The sequence below is a fragment of the Aedes albopictus genome, chromosome 2, assembly GCF_035046485.1.
Source record: "Aedes albopictus strain Foshan chromosome 2, AalbF5, whole genome shotgun sequence".
NCBI classification, from domain to species: Eukaryota; Metazoa; Arthropoda; class Insecta; order Diptera; family Culicidae; genus Aedes; species Aedes albopictus.
Window position 1 is genome coordinate 293,752,773 of NC_085137.1, and position 18,551 is coordinate 293,771,323.

Sequence of the window (18,551 nt, forward strand, 5' to 3'; positions counted from 1 at the left end):
CTTGAGGCCTTAAGCTGTTAATACACAGGGTCAAATATTTGACAAGGAAAGATCTCAAGAAACAATATCAGTTTAACACTAATGAAAATTCGATCGAGTCAAACAAGATGTTTGAGCATTGGTTTCTTTTTGAACAGATATTTGATCCTGTGTACTAACAGCTTTAGATTGACAATTTTGTCTCTCGCTACAGTTTCTTTTATAGAACTTTATGTAGCATCCATCATGATAACTTGACCAGGCATAATTTGTGTGATGCTCGCGTGCTCAAAAACGCTGGTGTTGTCAAGTATGGCACGTAGATATAATATAAAAATGGCAAACACAAACTGATAAAAATAAAATCCTTTGGAAGAGATAACGCGCGCACTCGGTTTAGATGCCAAATGTTCATGTCAGCGTCCGGTTGCGCGCTCAATAAATTACAATAAGAAGGAGACGTAAAGGCTAGCACAATATTGTAGATTCAACGTTTATGACATACATATAGTTGCGTGGGGGTTATCAATGAAAACCATTGATAAAATCCAGGATCATTGTAACAGATAATCTAGGTATACGAAATCCTACACAAAGTAGAAACGAATCGAGTAGCAGATGTCAACGACCTTAGATTTTCTTTTTAAGCCGTCGATACAGAGTTTCTTAGCAAAAGTCGATGGAATAAAAGTTGTAGCATACATAAACGCATTTTTATTTGCTCAACATCACATTTAAGGCCGGACGGGACGGTGGCTGAATCGTCCGCCATTGCTCTGTTGCTAGTAAGATGCAAATCTCAACTTCTACTTCATATTATTGACTAGAAATTTGATCGTTCATTTGTTCACTTGTGGTGCACAATCGACTTTTCAGTTTCAGCTACGTCAGTGCAGTGGAAATTGATATTTGCTTCTACAAAATCGCGAGGCAAATTGTTAGAAAGAGAGGGAAGATAGGAAAAATTACACGTCGTCCCGTGCGGCCTTAAGGTAAAACAATAGTACGCCACAACATTCGGTTTATGGCTGCCGCTCTCTATTCTCGGTCGCGCCCAATGCTCTCTGCGCTCCACGCCTTCTTGTGCCAACCGGATCAGTTGCAAACACCAGCTTTGCAGGGTTGTTGTCCGGCATTCTTGCAACATGCCCTGCCCACCGTATCCTTCCGGCTTTGGCCACCTTCTGAATGCAGGGTTCGCCGTAAAGTGCAGCGAGCTCGTGGTTCATCCCTCTCCGCCACACACCGTTCTCCTGCACACCGCCGAAGATCTTCCTTAACACGCGTCACTCGAAAACTCCGAGTGCTTGCAGGTCCTCCTCGAGCATGGTCCATGTCTCGTGTCCGTAGAGGACCACCGGTCTTATTAGCGTTTTGTACATGGTGCGTGGGTGAATCTTTTTCGACTGCACGAATCTTTTTTTTTACGGCTAGCATTGTTGTCAGCCGTCAGTAAGGATCCGAGGTATACGAATTCCTCCACCACCTCGAAAGTATTCCCGTCTATCGACACATTACTACTTAGACGAAACCGATCGTGTTCGGTTTCGCCTACTAGCATATAATTTGTTTTCGAGGCATTCATCACCAGTCCGACCTTTGCTGCTTCGCGTTTCAGGCGGGCGTACAGTTCTGCCACCGTTCCAAATATTCTGCTGATAATATCCATGTCGTCCGCAAAGCACACAAATCGACCGGATTTTGTGCAAATCGTACCCCGACTGTTGAGCCCGTCTCGTCGCATGACACCATCTAAGGTGCCGGCCAGAGTGGACGCGTCACGCGGCGCGACGCGATGCGATGCGGATTTTGACAGGTCGCTCGTCGACGCGCGGCAGAACTGATTGAAAGACAGGGAAAACAAGCATAGCATGCCAGAGTGCTCGCGGTACGATGCGAAGCGGAAAGCGTTTTGCCGCGCGACGTGCAAGAAAACAGTGCATGCACTGTTTTTGATGCGATGACCGCGCTAGAAAATATTTCTTGAGACAAACATTAAAATTTATTCAATTTTAGTTATTTCCCTATAGTGGGGCAAGATGAGCACCCCTGACGGGAATATAGAAAATATATTGAAATTATTGTAATCCACTCAATAGTACCGAACATAAGTTTCCGTACTCTCAGCAGCCATTTGGTTGCATTAACTTCTGAAAATAAGCCACTTAATAATCGTTCACTGTTTTTCGATTTTGATTAATCGAAAAAGAACTGATAATTTCAGAACGTGATACCATAGCTATAAACAGGATTTACTATATCAATCACTGTATGACCAATTTATAGTTGAAATATTTTGATTTTAATGAAGTGCTCTTCTTGCCCCGCAGTATGTTCGCACTGACCATAAAACATCTTTTTTGTTTAGTTAAATAAATCATCCTTATTGTGAATTTGGAACCCTGCCATGTTTATGGGTGGTAGAAAACATGATATAGAAAAGATCTACAGAGAAGTACCTTGAAAAATTGTGTTAAATTTCAACAAACTCAACGTGATCCTTAGGGTACTCATCTTGCCCCGCCCTACCCTACCATCTCGAATTTTGAAACGATGTTAAAAAGTGGAGCGGACCTGGTGTGATGGTTAGAACACTTGACTATCACGCCGAGGACCTGGGATCGAATCCCACTCCCGACAAAATGTGAGTTCTTCCTTCGGAAAGGAAGTAAAGTGTGGGTCCCGAGATGAACTAGCCTAGGGCTAAAAATCTCGGTCATACAGATAAAAAAACGATGTTAAAAATTAGGATGATTTGGTGTTATATTAGAAAATAATCTAATCGTTATAATTTTCTTGTGTTTTAGAATTTTAAGTCAAAAGTTTTTCATAGCTAATTAAATCATAAATGGCCAAAATTTCATTGCATTCGGTTAATTGAATCCGGAGTTATAACAGCTCAAATATACCTTTTTTACAATCTTTCTAACTTTTTCTTTCGAGTAGAATAGCCCAACCTCTTCAAATTTGGGCCACTGGTGCACAACTAGTTGATTAACTTATAGTAAAAATTTTAGGTTTTTTTATGTACTTTTCAAGAAGGTACTATTTCTAAATTTTCACTATGAAAATCTGATCTTGTAATTGTAATTGTAATTTTTATTGAACATACGTAAGCCTGTAGGTAGTACCTTTTTTTAGGTCAAGGAAAAAAAGTCCAGATAAATATTATAATGTCAAAGATTGTATAGAGGGTGACTTCTCAAAATTCGTGATATAACAACAGAATCTGGCCAAGACAACTATCAATGCATTTGTTCATGTTGTAGACGCTCACCTTGGGAACCCAAAACGACAATTTTTGCTTCGATCGCTTTCATGTTTGGCTAGACGACAGACTGCTTTGTGCTGTTGCTGCTCGCTACTAGGTATTTACTGCTTCGTCGGCACTTCCTCCTTCTGCCAATTTCCTCTCGACAATCGCTTTTATTGATGCTCCGTTAGTTTTTTTTACTCGTTTCTTTCTTTGCGTTGATCACTCCTTCCAACCTAGGCATCGACCAGTAAATCGCGTATAGTAATCGTTATCGAATTGCGGATTTATGCCACTGCTCGCCACGCTCCGGTAGTCTTCGGGATAAAATCGGGTAATCTGTTCAAACTGATTCTAACTTTTACGGGACAAAACTAAAAACATCACGAATCTTCGGCCAAAAATTATGTCTTCCTCGAAATTGATAACACTCCAGCCCTTGGCGATAGATTGTATATCCACTTTCAAACGCTCCTTTTTCATATCGTAAGAAAACCACCGTAGAAAGTGTCGGGGAAACCCATTCGAATGTTATCTGCTTGCTCCTCCAGGGCGTCGTGCTCCACTTATTTTGAAGAAACGGAATTATTCTTCACAGCTCTTTCACACGAAATAAAATCCGATTTTTTACAGCTCTTCAACGCTTCAAACACATGAATCACGAAATCAACAAAATATGCACCTCACTATCCTTTAACTTTCGAAAAAAATATCGCACGACTTCATTGTTTTCAATTTTCCACACACTCTGAGCTCTGATGATATTCGACGTTCGACTGGTGCTCTCCGTGGAACCAGCTCGTATCGTACCGTTACCGTTCTCTGACCACTGTCGTTTATGAATGCATGAGACAAAAAGCGCACGATCCCCACGATCCTGGCGATGAAGGTGCGAAACAAAAGGAAAATAAACAAGAAGCTGTCAAAACAGATCAAAACACTACGGTGAAGCGTCCCAACAAAGGGTTTCTTCGCATCACTCGCCACTAAACGTAACGGATCGTAACGTGCATATAAGGTGGTATGCAAGGTGGTACCGTCTACCCCCGTTGGTTTGACCTCATCTAATTAAAGATACTATAAGCAAAGATACGAAGTGTGATGATTGTTGTTGTCGATGATGATCATCCAATCATGACGATGATGCCGACGAGCAATGCTTTAAAGCACATTTGACAGGTCTCCTGCTCGATTGGAATGACATTAACAGAAAATTTGGAATTCCAATTGGAACATTTCGTGTCTTTGCATATAGTGTCTTTACATCTAATCTGAACACTTTAATCGAAGACGGCTAATAACAAGACAGACAGCTCCCACCCTGTTTCAGGCGACATGGTTGAAACGCCCTCAACGATTCACAGGAACATTAAAATATGATTGTGTGCGTGTACATGCAAATACGTACACGCAAATGGTAGCATTAAAAGCGAACGCGCAGACACAAAAGACTTTACGACCGAAAGACCGAAGGGAGGAATAAAGAGAAAACACTTGTTGTTCGTAGAAAAACGCACTTTGGAATGATTTATTCAATAACAGCTTTTGACAGTTACAGTGTTGCCGCCCTATCGCGGAAATAGTTCATGGTATGTCTCTCTTGTGTAGTATTGATCGATGGGCATATGCGAGGGTGTGCGGTTGTATTCTAACACCCCCCGTCAAACGGATAGCCCGAGCAATTCCCGTAGCTTAACAAACTGAGTCTTATTGAGTCCTTTTGTCATCACATCAGCGATCTGACTGTCTGTTGGAACATACACTAAGCGAATCACTCCTTTTTGAATCTCGTCCCTAACAAAATGGTATCTCACATCAACATGTTTTAACCTCTTCATCTTCTTATCATCTTCAGCCACTCTAATACACGCTTGGTTGTCTTCGAAGATCACTGTAGGTTCATCGATTTTCACGCCCAAGTCCACCAGCAACCGTCGTAGCCACAGAACCTCCGTCACGGCTACGCTGAGCGCCATGTACTCAGCTTCAGCTGAAGACAGCGCTACCGATGTCTGCCTTCGCGTTGTCCAAGACACTGTCGCCGAGTAGACCTTGAAAATGTAACCGGAGACGGATTTTCTATCGGTGACGTTCCCCGCCCAGTCGGAATCAGCATATCCGGTCATAACTCCGTCCACATCATCCCGTTTGAACACTAGCTTCAGATCCACAGTCCCGCGTATGTAACGCAAGACTCGCTTGAGGTGGCTCCAATGTACGTCGGTGGCACAGCTTTGAAAGCCGCTGAAATAGTTCACTGCTGCGCTTATGTCGGGGCGGGATGTCACTGTCACGTACATAAGGCAACCGACGAGTTCCCTATACGGTTGCGTAGTAAACTTCGACGGATCTGTGGCCTTTTCCAGCTTCAGTCCAGCTTCCATTGGTGTAGGCGCAGCTTTGCATTCTCCCATACCAAAACGATTCAAAAGACTTAGCAAATACTGCTTCTGGTTGATCTGGAGCACGCCCTTCTCTCTATCACGCTCAATCGCCAGGCCGAGAAACATTTTGACATCGTTTAGGTCGGTCATTTCGAACTCCAGGCTCAACTTCTTCTTCAAAGCATCAACGACGGAAATGGAACGACTGGCTATTATGATATCGTCGACGTAAATAATCAGGAACACTGCTTCTCCGTCTTTCCAAGCGATGTAGAGACAGCTATCCGCCTGACTTTGCCTGAAGCCGAGGTTCACGATGAAGTCATGGAATCGCCTGTTCCACTCACGTGAGGCCTGCTTAAGGCCATACAAAGACTTCTGCAGTTTAGCCACCAAGTCCCCTGCACCGAACTCGTCTGGAAGCCGCATGTAGATATCCTGTTTCAACGTTCCATTTAAAAATGCGGTCTTGACATCGAGCTGATGCAAGTGCATGTCTCCGAAGTTCGCAACAGCTAATACGGCACGCAAAGTAGTTAGCTTTGCTACCGGAGAGTACGTGTCCTCGTAGTCGAAGCCTCTACGCTGGGTGAACCCCCTGGCAACAAGCCGCGCTTTGTAACGATCGACGGCACCGACTTCGTTGCGCTTGATTTTAAACACCCATTTGCTGTCAATCACGGTCCGTCCAGTCGGCAACGAAGTGAGGATCCAGGTCTTGTTCTTCTCCAGTGACTCGATCTCTTCCGTAATCGCCTGCTTCCAACGTTCCCAGTCGTCTCGTTTCTTGAGTCCAGCGACGGTGTTAGGCAAATCCTCAACGAAATTTTCTGCACTCAACGCCAATCCGCACGACATCTCATAGCAGTCGAACCATACTGGATCTTTCCTCGCTCGTCCACTTCTCCGTACTACTGCTTCTTGCACTTCGTTTTCTGGAACATCATCTTCTGAAGACACCTCTTCCGGTTCCGGTTCTGCAACAGCACGCTTCTTGCAAGACAGCTCAACCTCCTTCGTTGGTGCTTCCTGAACTTCTTGCTTGCCGCCAAACAGCGAACACTCATCGAACACTATATCTTTCGCCACAATAACCTTGCGCTTCTCTGCATCCCACAAACGATAGCCGTTTACTGTGTATCCCACCATATACAGCTTCCTTCCTTTGGGGTCCAGTTTGGTTCTCAGCTCTTTCGGAATGTGGGTGTACGCCGCGCAGCCGAAAATTCGCAGCTTGCTGACATCCGGCTTGCGGCCAGTCCACAGCTCGTATGGTGTCTTGTGTACATCAACAGCAGCAGTTGGACAACGGTTGGTAACATATGTGGCCGTGTACACAGCCTCGCCCCACATCTCCTTTTCGAAACCGCTCTCCGCTAGAATGGCCCTGGCGCGCTCCATGAGGGTCCGATTCATCCTTTCGGACACGCCATTCTGTTGCGGCGTATAGGGGATGGTCGTTTCCATTGCTATACCTTTGCTCCGACAGAATCGCCGCATTTCACCCCCAACATACTCTCCTCCGTTATCGGTCCGGAGCCGAGAGATTCTCGATCCGAAGTGAGCGGTTACAAGAGCTTCGTATTCACGGAAACATTGCAGCACTTGATCTTTCGACGACATCAGGTAGATTATTGTAAAATGAGAGTAATCGTCGATGAAGGAGACGTAAAACCTGTTCCCATCCCAAGTCTGCGGGGTCATTGGACCGCAAACGTCGCTATGAACAAGCTCCAGAGGGCGCGACGATCGCCTTTCCTCGCTGGGTTCAAATGGTAATCTAACAATCTTACCTGATAGACACGCCTCACACACAACGGTTTCGTCGTCGAAGTCTGCAATGTTGAATCCGTCCACCATTCTGTGCCGGGTAAGCTGCTTCAGGTTGTCGTTACCAACGTGTCCATAACGCTGATGCCACTGCAACACGTTCTGCGACACTTTTCCGGAAACTAGCGCACTCCCCATTTCACTTTCTTTGCAGTACACATCCAGCTCGTAAAGTTTATCCTTGAGCCACCCTACCGCCCAAATCACACCGTCCTTCGAGATTTCCGCTTTTTCTTTGTCGAAACTCACTTTAAATCCCAACCGTGCAATTCGTTTGACGGAAAGCAGGTTGCAGCTCAAACCAGGCAGGTATAAAACGTCTTTGGCTTCGACCTTCGTGGTTTTCCCGTTCACACGCACGTACATCATTACATGGCCACTGTATTCCACTACTAGTTTCTGTCCATTCGCAACCAGAATCTCGATCGGTTTCGGTAACCGCCGCATCGACACGAAGAAGCTAGAGTCGTTGACCATATGGTCTGTCGCGCCCGAATCGAGAAACCATCCGATCTTCACGAAATCCTCCATATCGGTTGCTACGAAAGCCACTTCTGGTTTTTCTTCACGCACACCAACGTTTGCCTTCTGTGTACTGCCCACGTCGCTCTTCTGTTTCTTCTCAATCACTTTTCCCTTCACCGGCGAACGGCATTCGGCCTTCTTGTGGCCCACTTTTCCACACTGATAACACTTCATCTTCTTCTTATGTTTGCTCGCCATAGCCACACCATCACTACCCCCTTCTTGAGCAGCGCCGTCGAAATTTCGACGCTTCATGTCCACATCCATTAGACGCTTTTTAACGAAGTCCATTTCCACGCCCCCCGGGAGTGTTTCAATTGCCGTGACGACAGAGTCAAAAGACGACGGCAACGTCAGCAAAAGGTGACAAATTGCGTCAGAATCCTCCACGTTGGCACCACTCCCTTTGAGCTCTCGGATCAGTCGATCAAAACGCATCAGATGTTCCGACATCGTCGAACCGGCACTTTCTGTGTACTTGAGCGTGAGCAGCTGCTTACGAATGTAGAGCTGCCCCGCAACACCACGCTTTTCGAAGATGTTCCGCAGCGTATTCCAAATCACTTTCGGCGATTTACAGTCTTTGATCAGTTCCAATTGACTGTCAGCCACCGCCTGCACAATGAGTGACTTGCACTTTTTCTCCTGCGCTTTTCTCTCCAACACTTTCTTCTTCTTCTCTGCCTTCACCGCTGCCGTATCACCATCTTCTTCCCGAAACTCTTCAATTTCGTCCACCTCACGCTCGAGGCAATCCAACAAATCGAAGGTGTCCAGGACCGTTTCCATCCGGAAACGCCAATTATGGAAACCGGAGCCGTCAAACGGTGTGATTTTCGCCTTTTCATCCATGTCCGGGACCATAACCTAAAAGCGAACGCGCAGACACAAAAGACTTTACGACCGAAAGACCGAAGGGAGGAATAAAGAGAAAACACTTGTTGTTCGTAGAAAAACGCACTTTGGAATGATTTATTCAATAACAGCTTTTGACAGTTACAGTGTTGCCGCCCTATCGCGGAAATAGTTCATGGTATGTCTCTCTTGTGTAGTATTGATCGATGGGCATATGCGAGGGTGTGCGGTTGTATTCTAACAAGCATTGCATGCGCACTCATTCATGATGTTGTTCCCTGAAGTCGTTCGTGGCGCTAGTGTGCTTGTAGCTCCCAAGGTATATGGAGAAAGAGGGAAGATGTCTGTCTTGTTATTAGCCGTCTTCGCTTTAATTCAAACCCCTCTAATCTGCACATCGTTCGAACTAAAAATGGTTTAAACGTCATACTGCTTAAGGAACGGGGTGAAACGGAACGCAGAATCAAAACAAAACAGCAAAAAGGGTTACCCATCAGTGTGTTTTTCGATGCCCACAGGGTTACTAGAAGTTCAAATTAGAGAATGAACCCCGTTGGTGTGAGGTGTCGTTCAAACCAATGGGGGTAGACGGTATGAGCCATTTTACGAAGTGACAACAATAGGCCGTATGAATAAAGTTGAGTAAATACTCTTTACTAAATCTATGTGAAGCCGTGGAGCAAATCTCTGTGAAACTTCACAGAGATCTGAGTAAAGAGTATTTACTCAGCTTTATTCATATGGCCTAATGTTGATGATGGTATTGCTTTTCACGGGTTAGGACGCTACCTCCTGTCAAAATTTCATTCATAGAATCGGCTCGTAAAATGGACTACACCGAAAAAAATCCAAACTTAAAGTTTATGTAGTTGGCAACCTTCTAGTTTATAAGACTCTTGAATGATTATTTTTATGTGTGTGGCTATAAACACCATGTCCAGCTTTTTAAGTTGTATGGAGTTGGTCAATAAGCTGTATGTTCGACTCATTATCGTTTATATCTGCGCAAACATAATGATTATAAGAAACTTCGTTATAGTTAAAAATTATAGAAGTTCACTTATAATTATAATGATTGCTTAGTCATGATGCCAAACAAACTTGCAACGGTTGAAAATTCCGCAACCGCCATTGCCGCCAGTTTGGAAGGTAAGTTGTTCTGCTAAATTTCTTGCCATGAAATGAATATTTCCAATTATTTTCAGAAAACCATTATGCGGAGATCCGAATCAGCTTCGGAGGATAAGCTGGCGATGTAAATCATCTTACGGCTGTAAATTATCCCCTATCGGCAGTACCGAAAAAAAAAGCAGAGAAGGAGGGCCAGCATCGACGGTATCCCCTGAAAGAACGATTTTTCATCCTAGCCGGAACCAGCAGCCGGAATTTATTTCGTAGTGGCATGTTTTCTACTTCCGGCAGGTAAAATTAAAAACTCTTGTGTCCGGATCGTGAATTTATTAAAATTTAATGAAATTTTCAGCTCTTGCAGCGGATATTGCACTGGAACCTACTGGAGCTGCTCCGGAAAAAAAGGTCGCCATCCCCGTCACCGTCCTCCGAATAAGCACGGCCGAGTAAGTCACCCAAGATTACACTCATTCACGCTGGTCTCGATAATCATTGCGCCTTCGCAATGTAGTCAGCCTGTCGTGAATCCACAAGGGACACTTGATTTCACCAGCTGCCTGAAGTCCTCAACAGCAGAGGACAACACCAATGTCGACGATGTCGGATGTACATGGCGATGCAGCAGGAATCGGAGCAAGAATGATGTCAGCAGCAGGCGCCCAATCGCAGCAGACAAAAACAGAATATGATATTTAAATAATTACAATGCAATAAAATGAATATAAATATTAACTATTTTTTGTAGTTTTTTTGGTCAAAATAGATAAAAAATAAAAATTATTTGTTTTAATAATATTTTTCATAAGAACTCATGCATGAAAATTATGATTCCTTAAAACATAGAAGTTATAAATCCCACACATAAACTGTATGTAGTGAAAAACATACTTTTTATATGATGTAAACCGTTTATTTTTTATGTTTGCAATACATATATTTTATTTGTGGAGACAAATTGCAAAAAATTATATAGTTTCACACATAATAGTTATACGGAAAATATCCTCAGTGTATTTACCTGTTCTCTATTTCACAGGTTAAGCTAAGTTTCCTGTTGCCAAGTAGAGCGCTCAAGTAAAATTCCACCTTTTTGCGCAAGTAAGATCTAGTATGAGAATATTCCTTGCGGAATACCCGCATAACCCGAATAGATTTTTACAATTCGTGGTATCGTGCATATTATAAGCTTTCTATTCATTGAATGATAATCATACACTCAAATTAATTTACTGATAGAATCTAAGTGCAGTAAGCACATAGATTACGAACGAGAGAGAAAAAAATCATTGTAAGTGCAACAAATGAAAATTAAAACTTAAAGTATTATATTTCATTCTTTCTATAATATATTTTGAGTGTAGCAACATAAAAAGCAACCTTATCAACATAAATTTCAAACACAAGCATAACAAACATGAATCGAACATGGCGCGCGTGGAAGACACATTTTGTTGTGAACCTTATTTTTCAAACGTGGTGCTCCGTGGACCGAATAGCTTGCTGTTTTTGAAGGTAAGAAGTTGACTTATAATCCAAACTTCACAAACTTTTTCAATCTACTTTAATCCCTTTTGTATTTTCTATAGAATTGCAATACAATGACGACCGCTTCTCCACCGTCACCAAAGACGGACTCCCGGGCGGATTCGTGAACGATGCGGGAGCTGCCGGATGCCGATGCGAGTTGGAGCTTGCAGTGACGACGTTCTACGGACATCTAAAGTACCTAATGTTAAGACAGGTGTTATTTAATAAAATCAGCTCGGTCGTAGACTCGTAACCCATATGAAATTTGGATTTATTTACATTTTGAAGCCAGTCCCACGTGTAAACCATATTATTATTCGTCATAATGAAAACTATGCACTGAACGATTGAAAAACAATAGCGACGCACATAAATTCTATCATGATTGAATCGGCAAAGATTCAATAGCACTGCACATAGTTTCCAAGTGTAAAAGCAACTGGTCACAATCTAAGTGCAGAACTATTAAATTTAAAATGTTATTTATTGTGAGTGTACAATAGTATGGGACAAACATCAAATTCTCGCTCCAGTCGCCTTTTTTGATTCCATTTAGGTCCCATATGAACTGTGCAAAATTTCAGCGCAATCGGTGAAACTATAATTTAGCGCAAGCGGTTCAAAGTTTTCATAGGATTTACTATGGGAAAAGTTACACTTTCAATCAAAAAATACCAGAGGTCGCCCTTTGTCTCCTTAATTCAAATCGATCAACGTTTCTTGTAGAAAAATCATTTGTGAAACTTTCCTTCGAAGACCGCAAAACGATTGGATGCTTGTGGAAAAAGTTATTGATTTATTACCGATTAATGATCCAACGAACGGCTTTTTGTTTTGTTTTATTAGCAGCACTGTAGTTGCTGCCTTGGCTGCTGCTGTTTCTGGGGGTGGTGATGCCTCCCGGCACCCCATGCAGCAACGGCAGCAGCAGTGCTGCTGACAAAACAAAACAAAAAGCCATTCGTTGGATCACTAATTGGTAATAAATCAATAACTTTTTTCACAAGCATCCAATCGTTTTGCGGTCTTCGAAGGAAAGTTTTACAAATGATTTTTCTACAAGAAACGTTGATCGATTTGAATTAAGGAGACAAAGGGCGACCTCTGGGATTTTTTGATTGAAAATGTAACTTTTCCCATAGTAAATCATATGGAAACTTTGCACCGCTTGCGCTAAATTATAGTTTTACCAGTGGCGCTGAAATTTTGTACAGTTCATATGGGACCTAAATGGGATCTAAAAAGTCGACTGGAGCGAGGATTTATTTTTTCCATACAAGCGTGTCCCATACTAGTGTACAAGTAATGATTGCCCAATGATCAGATGATGTAAATTATAAAAATAGGATTTTTCAATACTGTTCATATATCATAGAACAAATGATAATGACACACGCAATGATAAATTTACAATTTTGAATGATTCGGTTTGCCCAAATTTACTGATTTTGGGTCAACAGCTTGTGTTAAATGGGTGCAGAGAAGTTGCATAATAAGTAGTGTATGTTATGTGCATAGTAGTGATCATGGAAACTGCACAACGGGCTGCATTTGGAGCACTGCGCAGCATATTTTGCCGCCCCTGTGTATCGTCTGCTATGGAACTACCTCTTTGTACTGCAATGATGCATTCCTGACTGTTTGCAGGTCATCACCTAAGTATAAGAATAACTTACTTACCTCCTATAAAACAACAAAGATGTGCGGCGACCTGCATTGAGGCCCAAGACATAAGTAACATCATGTCGTTCTCTGCATACTTCAACTTTTAAACTTTACAAAACTACCTTCTAAACACTCGCGAGCACATTGTCGATGTGGTCCAACAAGTAAATCACCTCGCGAGAAAAAAAAACGGAGTCACCACCCTAATAGAAAAATATGATCACAGACAAACAGACGTAACACTCTTCAAAACGGCTTGGCACATGCATATAACGATCAATTCAAATTTCATTTGATTTGCGCGAGAGTTCCACCAGAGGCGCTAGTGTTCGATCGCTTTGACGTTTGCCAGTGTACACGTTGCTGAATGATGCAAACGAAAATTACAGGCAATTTGTGTAGTAGTGTGCGTGTCAGAAAAACGTCAAATCGAAATCCATCATGGCCGACAGTATCGCGCGCGGTTCTACCAACAGGTGGCAGTGTGCTCATAAAAATGACACCGGGCAAAAGTTTTTGACCGGTTTCCTCTAAGAGTTACGTCTGTTTGTCTGTGATATGATACAACGTGCTTAACAACCCTTTCGGGCTATCATCTTGATCATACAGTGATTGATGATACAATCATTCACCCTGTCAGCAGCGTATAATACATTTTTATTAGGGCAGCCCAGCAGCAGCCAACAGTTCAATTCTCAGTTGTGTAACAAAAAACTTCCAGCAGCACTAAAATAAACACAACAGATGACGTCACCAACTTTGACAGAAGATAGATCTGCAGCAGGGGTGTATCATTTTTTAAGTCGGTAAAGCAGAGCTGTGAAATATTTCAGTTTTTGTTTTCATTATTCAGTGTATCATAAAATCAATGATAAAGTGATTATCTATATATACCGCATTTAGTTCACTACTGGACTGCGAACTGCGACATTATAAGTGCGAAAACGTAAATAAAAGTGCGCGATTGTATCAAATCAGGTTGATGTCTTCGGCGCACTATTTCTTCAATCTATGGAGAACAAGTGCTCTGAAGACACCGAGTTGATTTCCCGCATAGAGAAATACAATTTGCCATAACTTCCAAACAGTAAACTTCCTCTTACTGTTGATGTTAGTTCATCACTAGTAGTTGATTTGATGTTGGAGAATAAGAAGCCGAATGCTTCCAACAATGAAATAAAATATCAGCAATCCATATCAGATATTAACAATATATCATAGTGTTCATACACTGTTAAACGATATTAGATTTTAAACTTGTCACATATGGTTGAAATAGTGTTAAATTACTTGTTTTCTCATAAGGGTAACACACTCACATCTATGCATTTCAACATATATAACTTATGTTCAACAGCATGGTAGATGGTTCTATGCATTGGTGGTAGTCAGCACTTGCGTATTTGCAAACTTTCATCTAGGCGGCGGCGTGATCGCGATTGTTTTGTTCCACCTTTAGCAAAAATAAAAAAAATCAACAAAAAGATTAACAAAGATTTCTCAATGAGTGATTCGGAATGGTAAGTTTCCGAATGTTGCATCAACTAAAAGTTTGTTTTCCATATCGTAAGTAACGGTCTGATTTTTCATCAATTCTAGCCACAAGAAACCACTTCCACCCGGCTACCGTCGTTTTCCGGCACGCCACAGTAAGAAAAGGTTCCAGTGAAACATAACCCTCAACATAAATAAAGTTGCTCAACTCGGCTAACAAAGACCTTGAAGGAAAAATGGAATAACAACGGTAAGTTTTTTTCTTTACAAAAATATGTTGCATCATTTTCATTAAAACTTGTCTTGCAGGTGATGCGTCAGCCTGGAGAAGATCCACGGCGGTGGCCTCAAACGACTTCAAAGAAACGACCGTTTATCCAGAATCGGCCACGCAGGGAACATCATTACCCAACAGAACTCGGCCGCCCGATTTTCCCATCATCACTATGGCCACGACGATGGTTCTGAGCAGCAACTTCGCCAAGCACGGCCACCAGCAGCAGCAACACCAAATCATGACCACTGGGGCCCGACGGGTGGATGCAAGTGAACTCCGGCCGCTCCTTGTCGCGTACGAAAACTGCTAAAGCAGGAGCAGATCCGTTCCGGAACCACCCATCGAAAATTCGTCATCAAGTATTCCCGGTCATTGTGAACGCCTGGAAACAGTGGTCCCTCCAAAAGAATGCCGATTTGGTGGGCAGTTCCAGCGAAAGCCATGCCGAGGAAAAACAAACTTCTTGCTGTGTGTCAAACATTTTTAAATTATACTATTTTTACAAACCGTATAAGTAGTTCATGCTTTTTTGTAATTTTTGTAGTTTAAGTTGTAATGCATGATGCATTATAGCTTGATTTACTTGGTTGTTTCAATATGAGAATACAAAAATAATACAATATAATACAGCGTTGTCTTAAACATACAGCACAATAAACGAACATTTTCATTTAATGTAACAGATTTGTGCTACGTATATGGTTCAACAATTTTACAACAATATGGTTTGCAATAATCGTTGCAAAAAATGAACAACATGACAACAACTTGGCTTATTGTTTTGCGAAAATTTTGTTCGACAAAAAAGCCGATTTTTTATTGTAACCTAACTTAACCGCCTATTCGTCATATTGTGAAAAGGCCCATTACAATTTGGCAAGTGGTATACTACAATATGCCAACACTACCATTTGAAGTGAAGGAGGGTATCATGTCATATTGTTCATAAATAGTCGCAAGTGGTTCTGGACAGCATGTGAAATAATATGCTTTTTGTTCACAACTATGCGGGTTGATGCAATCGCGCAATTTTATTAGCGTTTTCGCACTCGTGAAAACTAGTGCGATAGTCCAGTGGTGAACTAAATGCGCTATATATAAAAATGCAGTGGCATACGTGGGACCGCGCATAACTTGCGAACGGAAGGTCAGATTTTGGTCGTTTTAGTTTTGTTCTGTTAGTTTTCACCCAAGGAAGGTTTATGAAGCCAAAAACATGGAAAAATTGAGAGTTTTCGAAAATCGATTTTCCTTACCTTTTTGACCGGGGACTTGGTCTTGGATAGAAACTAGAAACGTCAAAAAACGCAGTAGGCAAAACAAAGTTTGCCGGGTACAGCTAGTAACGTGTATAATTTGATGAAATTTTTATTCGTGAAAATTGCCGTTTTTGAATGGTAACGATACTTAACGACCCATTCGGTCTATCATTAAAACTCTGGATATGATTCCTGGTATCATTAATATCATTCACATAATCATCGGTTTATGATCCATTTTATGATTCCACGAATAATCAGAAAATGATTTACTGTATCACAGCCGTATGATATCGTTTTATTCGGGAAAACCTAGTTTCGTATTCGAAAGGAATCGCTCAAGAAACTTGAGCGTGAAAATCAATATCATCATCAACATTGTTGTCACTTCTTAAAATGGCTCATACACACTAAGATCAGCTCGGTATTTTTCCCATCTTTTTACTGAGTTCTCAACAGCAGATTTAACTCGGTACGCTCGGTTGTTTCTTTTACGGATATTCTGTAAATGAGTTACGGAGCTCAGCTAATGAACTGTCAAAAGTTACTGATACACGGTAAATATCATTACTGGTGAACGGTAAATACGATTACCGAGTGTACCGAGATAAATCTGCTGTTGAAAACTCAGTAAAAACATGGAAAAAATACTGAACTCAGTGAAAAAATTACTGAGCTGGAATATCTGAATCTTAGTGTGTAGGCTGATGAATTCCTTCTGAAGTGTAGTACGCACCTCAAAAGTACTGTGGAAAAGGATAGGACAAGAAACGGTCAAGAAATGATTTCGTTGTCAAAATTTCTTGAGCGGTCCGCAGCTGAAAAGAAATGAAAATTCTGTAACGCTCGTAACGCCTGCCGGGCAAATCAAATGGACACTCAGAAATAGATTTATTTGGAGAAAGTTTAAAATTTAATCAATTTTGTCATTTTTAAAGATTACACATATCCTAGAATAAAATGTATACTACCGCGGTGTATAAACTTATACTATTTCAGTATTGGAGAAGTTTAGTTTTGTCGTCGTATACAGTCCGCAGCGATTAGCGTGATATCATGTTCAATTTTATATTGGTCGTGAAGAACTTTAATTAAATCAAATTTCCACAGTCATCATTACTAAAAAGGTAAGAAATTATTGAACTACTTTCCCGTCAACTTAGCGAAGAAATTGTGAGCATATGTTAACTCCACATTATTCCGTTATTCCGTTGAAAACCGTGACCGAAAGATACCAACCGTGCGTGGTGAGTTTCCTGCATCGGGGCCGCGCGGTTCTTCGTGGAATTTGCCTGGTGGTGGAAGCGACCGGTGGTGGGGACATCATGGCAGCAGCAGCCGAAAGGATTTCGTGTCGGTATCAGACGATAGATGGTGGTGCAGCGCCAAAGACGATCGGTACGAGGACATCGTCAAGTGGAGGCGGAACATCGACATCGAGAGCAATCGTATCATCTTCCTGCTAGTTCCTGAAGATGTCGAACATTTCCATCGCTTCCATAATCCTTCACTGATTAGGAAACCTTCCACACGAGAGATCCGATGTGCTGCTTTCTTGAATGTGCAGCTTTGAAAGTGGCTCTGCTGGATGTGAAATGATAGGTATGCACAAAGTATTGCCAACGAATGTCGTTAATTAAGATTTCCTCAATTTTGTAGGCACTTCCGTGGATATCGTACGATCAGACTGCACTTTACATGTCTCGCCGGAACTGCACTTCACGAGTGTCGGCGGAACCAGAATCCACCGAACAAATGGAACCTGCGGCACGATCGCACGCTCAATTGCTCACCGTTATATGTACCTACATGATTAATTTAATTGAATAAAGCTTTACGTGCTTGTTTCATTGTGTAGGAATGTTTCCTTTAATTATTTTTTTTTCAATGAAAAGGAATAAAAACACAACAAATAGCAATCTTTTTTAAATTAAATCCTAATTAAACCAGCTACGATATAACGTTCTTATACTCGAATACGTTTATATCAAAGTTATACTGAGCTTGTATATCCAGCAAATAAACGGTGTCTGGGGTCAACCAGGCGAATAGTGATTTAGTGTGGGATTTATACTATTTAGTATAGATTTTTTTCTGAGTGGAGCTGTCACTTTTCCTTGCGGAAAAATATTCCGTTCAATTATTCCTCAAGGAAAAGTGACATTTTTTCCCATACTAATCAGTTGTCAAAATTCCTTTGGTAATTAGAGGGATTTTTTCTGGAGTGCTTTTCTTACCAGGTGCATACTAGACTTGAACTGCAAACAGCCCTTAAAGGACCGTTTGCAGTTCAGAAGGAATTTCTCAGCCTATCTTGATGCATGGGAAATTTCTGGCCTGAATCGCTCAAGAAACCGGTTTTTCTCCGATCG

General features: G+C 41.9%; 1 protein-coding gene and 1 long non-coding RNA gene across 2 annotated transcripts in view; one reads left to right on the forward strand and one right to left on the reverse strand.

Moving 5' to 3' along the window:
* LOC109414244 (uncharacterized) overlaps positions 1-4,098 on the reverse strand; it is a 93,012-nt gene extending 88,914 nt beyond the window's left edge. Inside the window, exon 1 of the mRNA XM_019688055.3 lies at positions 3,257-4,098. Within this exon, the coding sequence (XP_019543600.1) occupies positions 3,257-3,299 (43 nt within the window). The 5' untranslated portion in view covers positions 3,300-4,098. The remainder of the gene's footprint in view (positions 1-3,256) is intronic.
* A 10,100-nt stretch (positions 4,099-14,198) lies between these two features.
* Positions 14,199-15,931, forward strand: LOC115265108 (uncharacterized). Its single transcript, XR_003896520.2, has 3 exons — positions 14,199-14,669; positions 14,749-14,893; positions 14,953-15,931. It is a non-coding gene; the product is annotated as an uncharacterized LOC115265108 (long non-coding RNA).
* Positions 15,932-18,551: the final 2,620 nt, after the last annotated feature.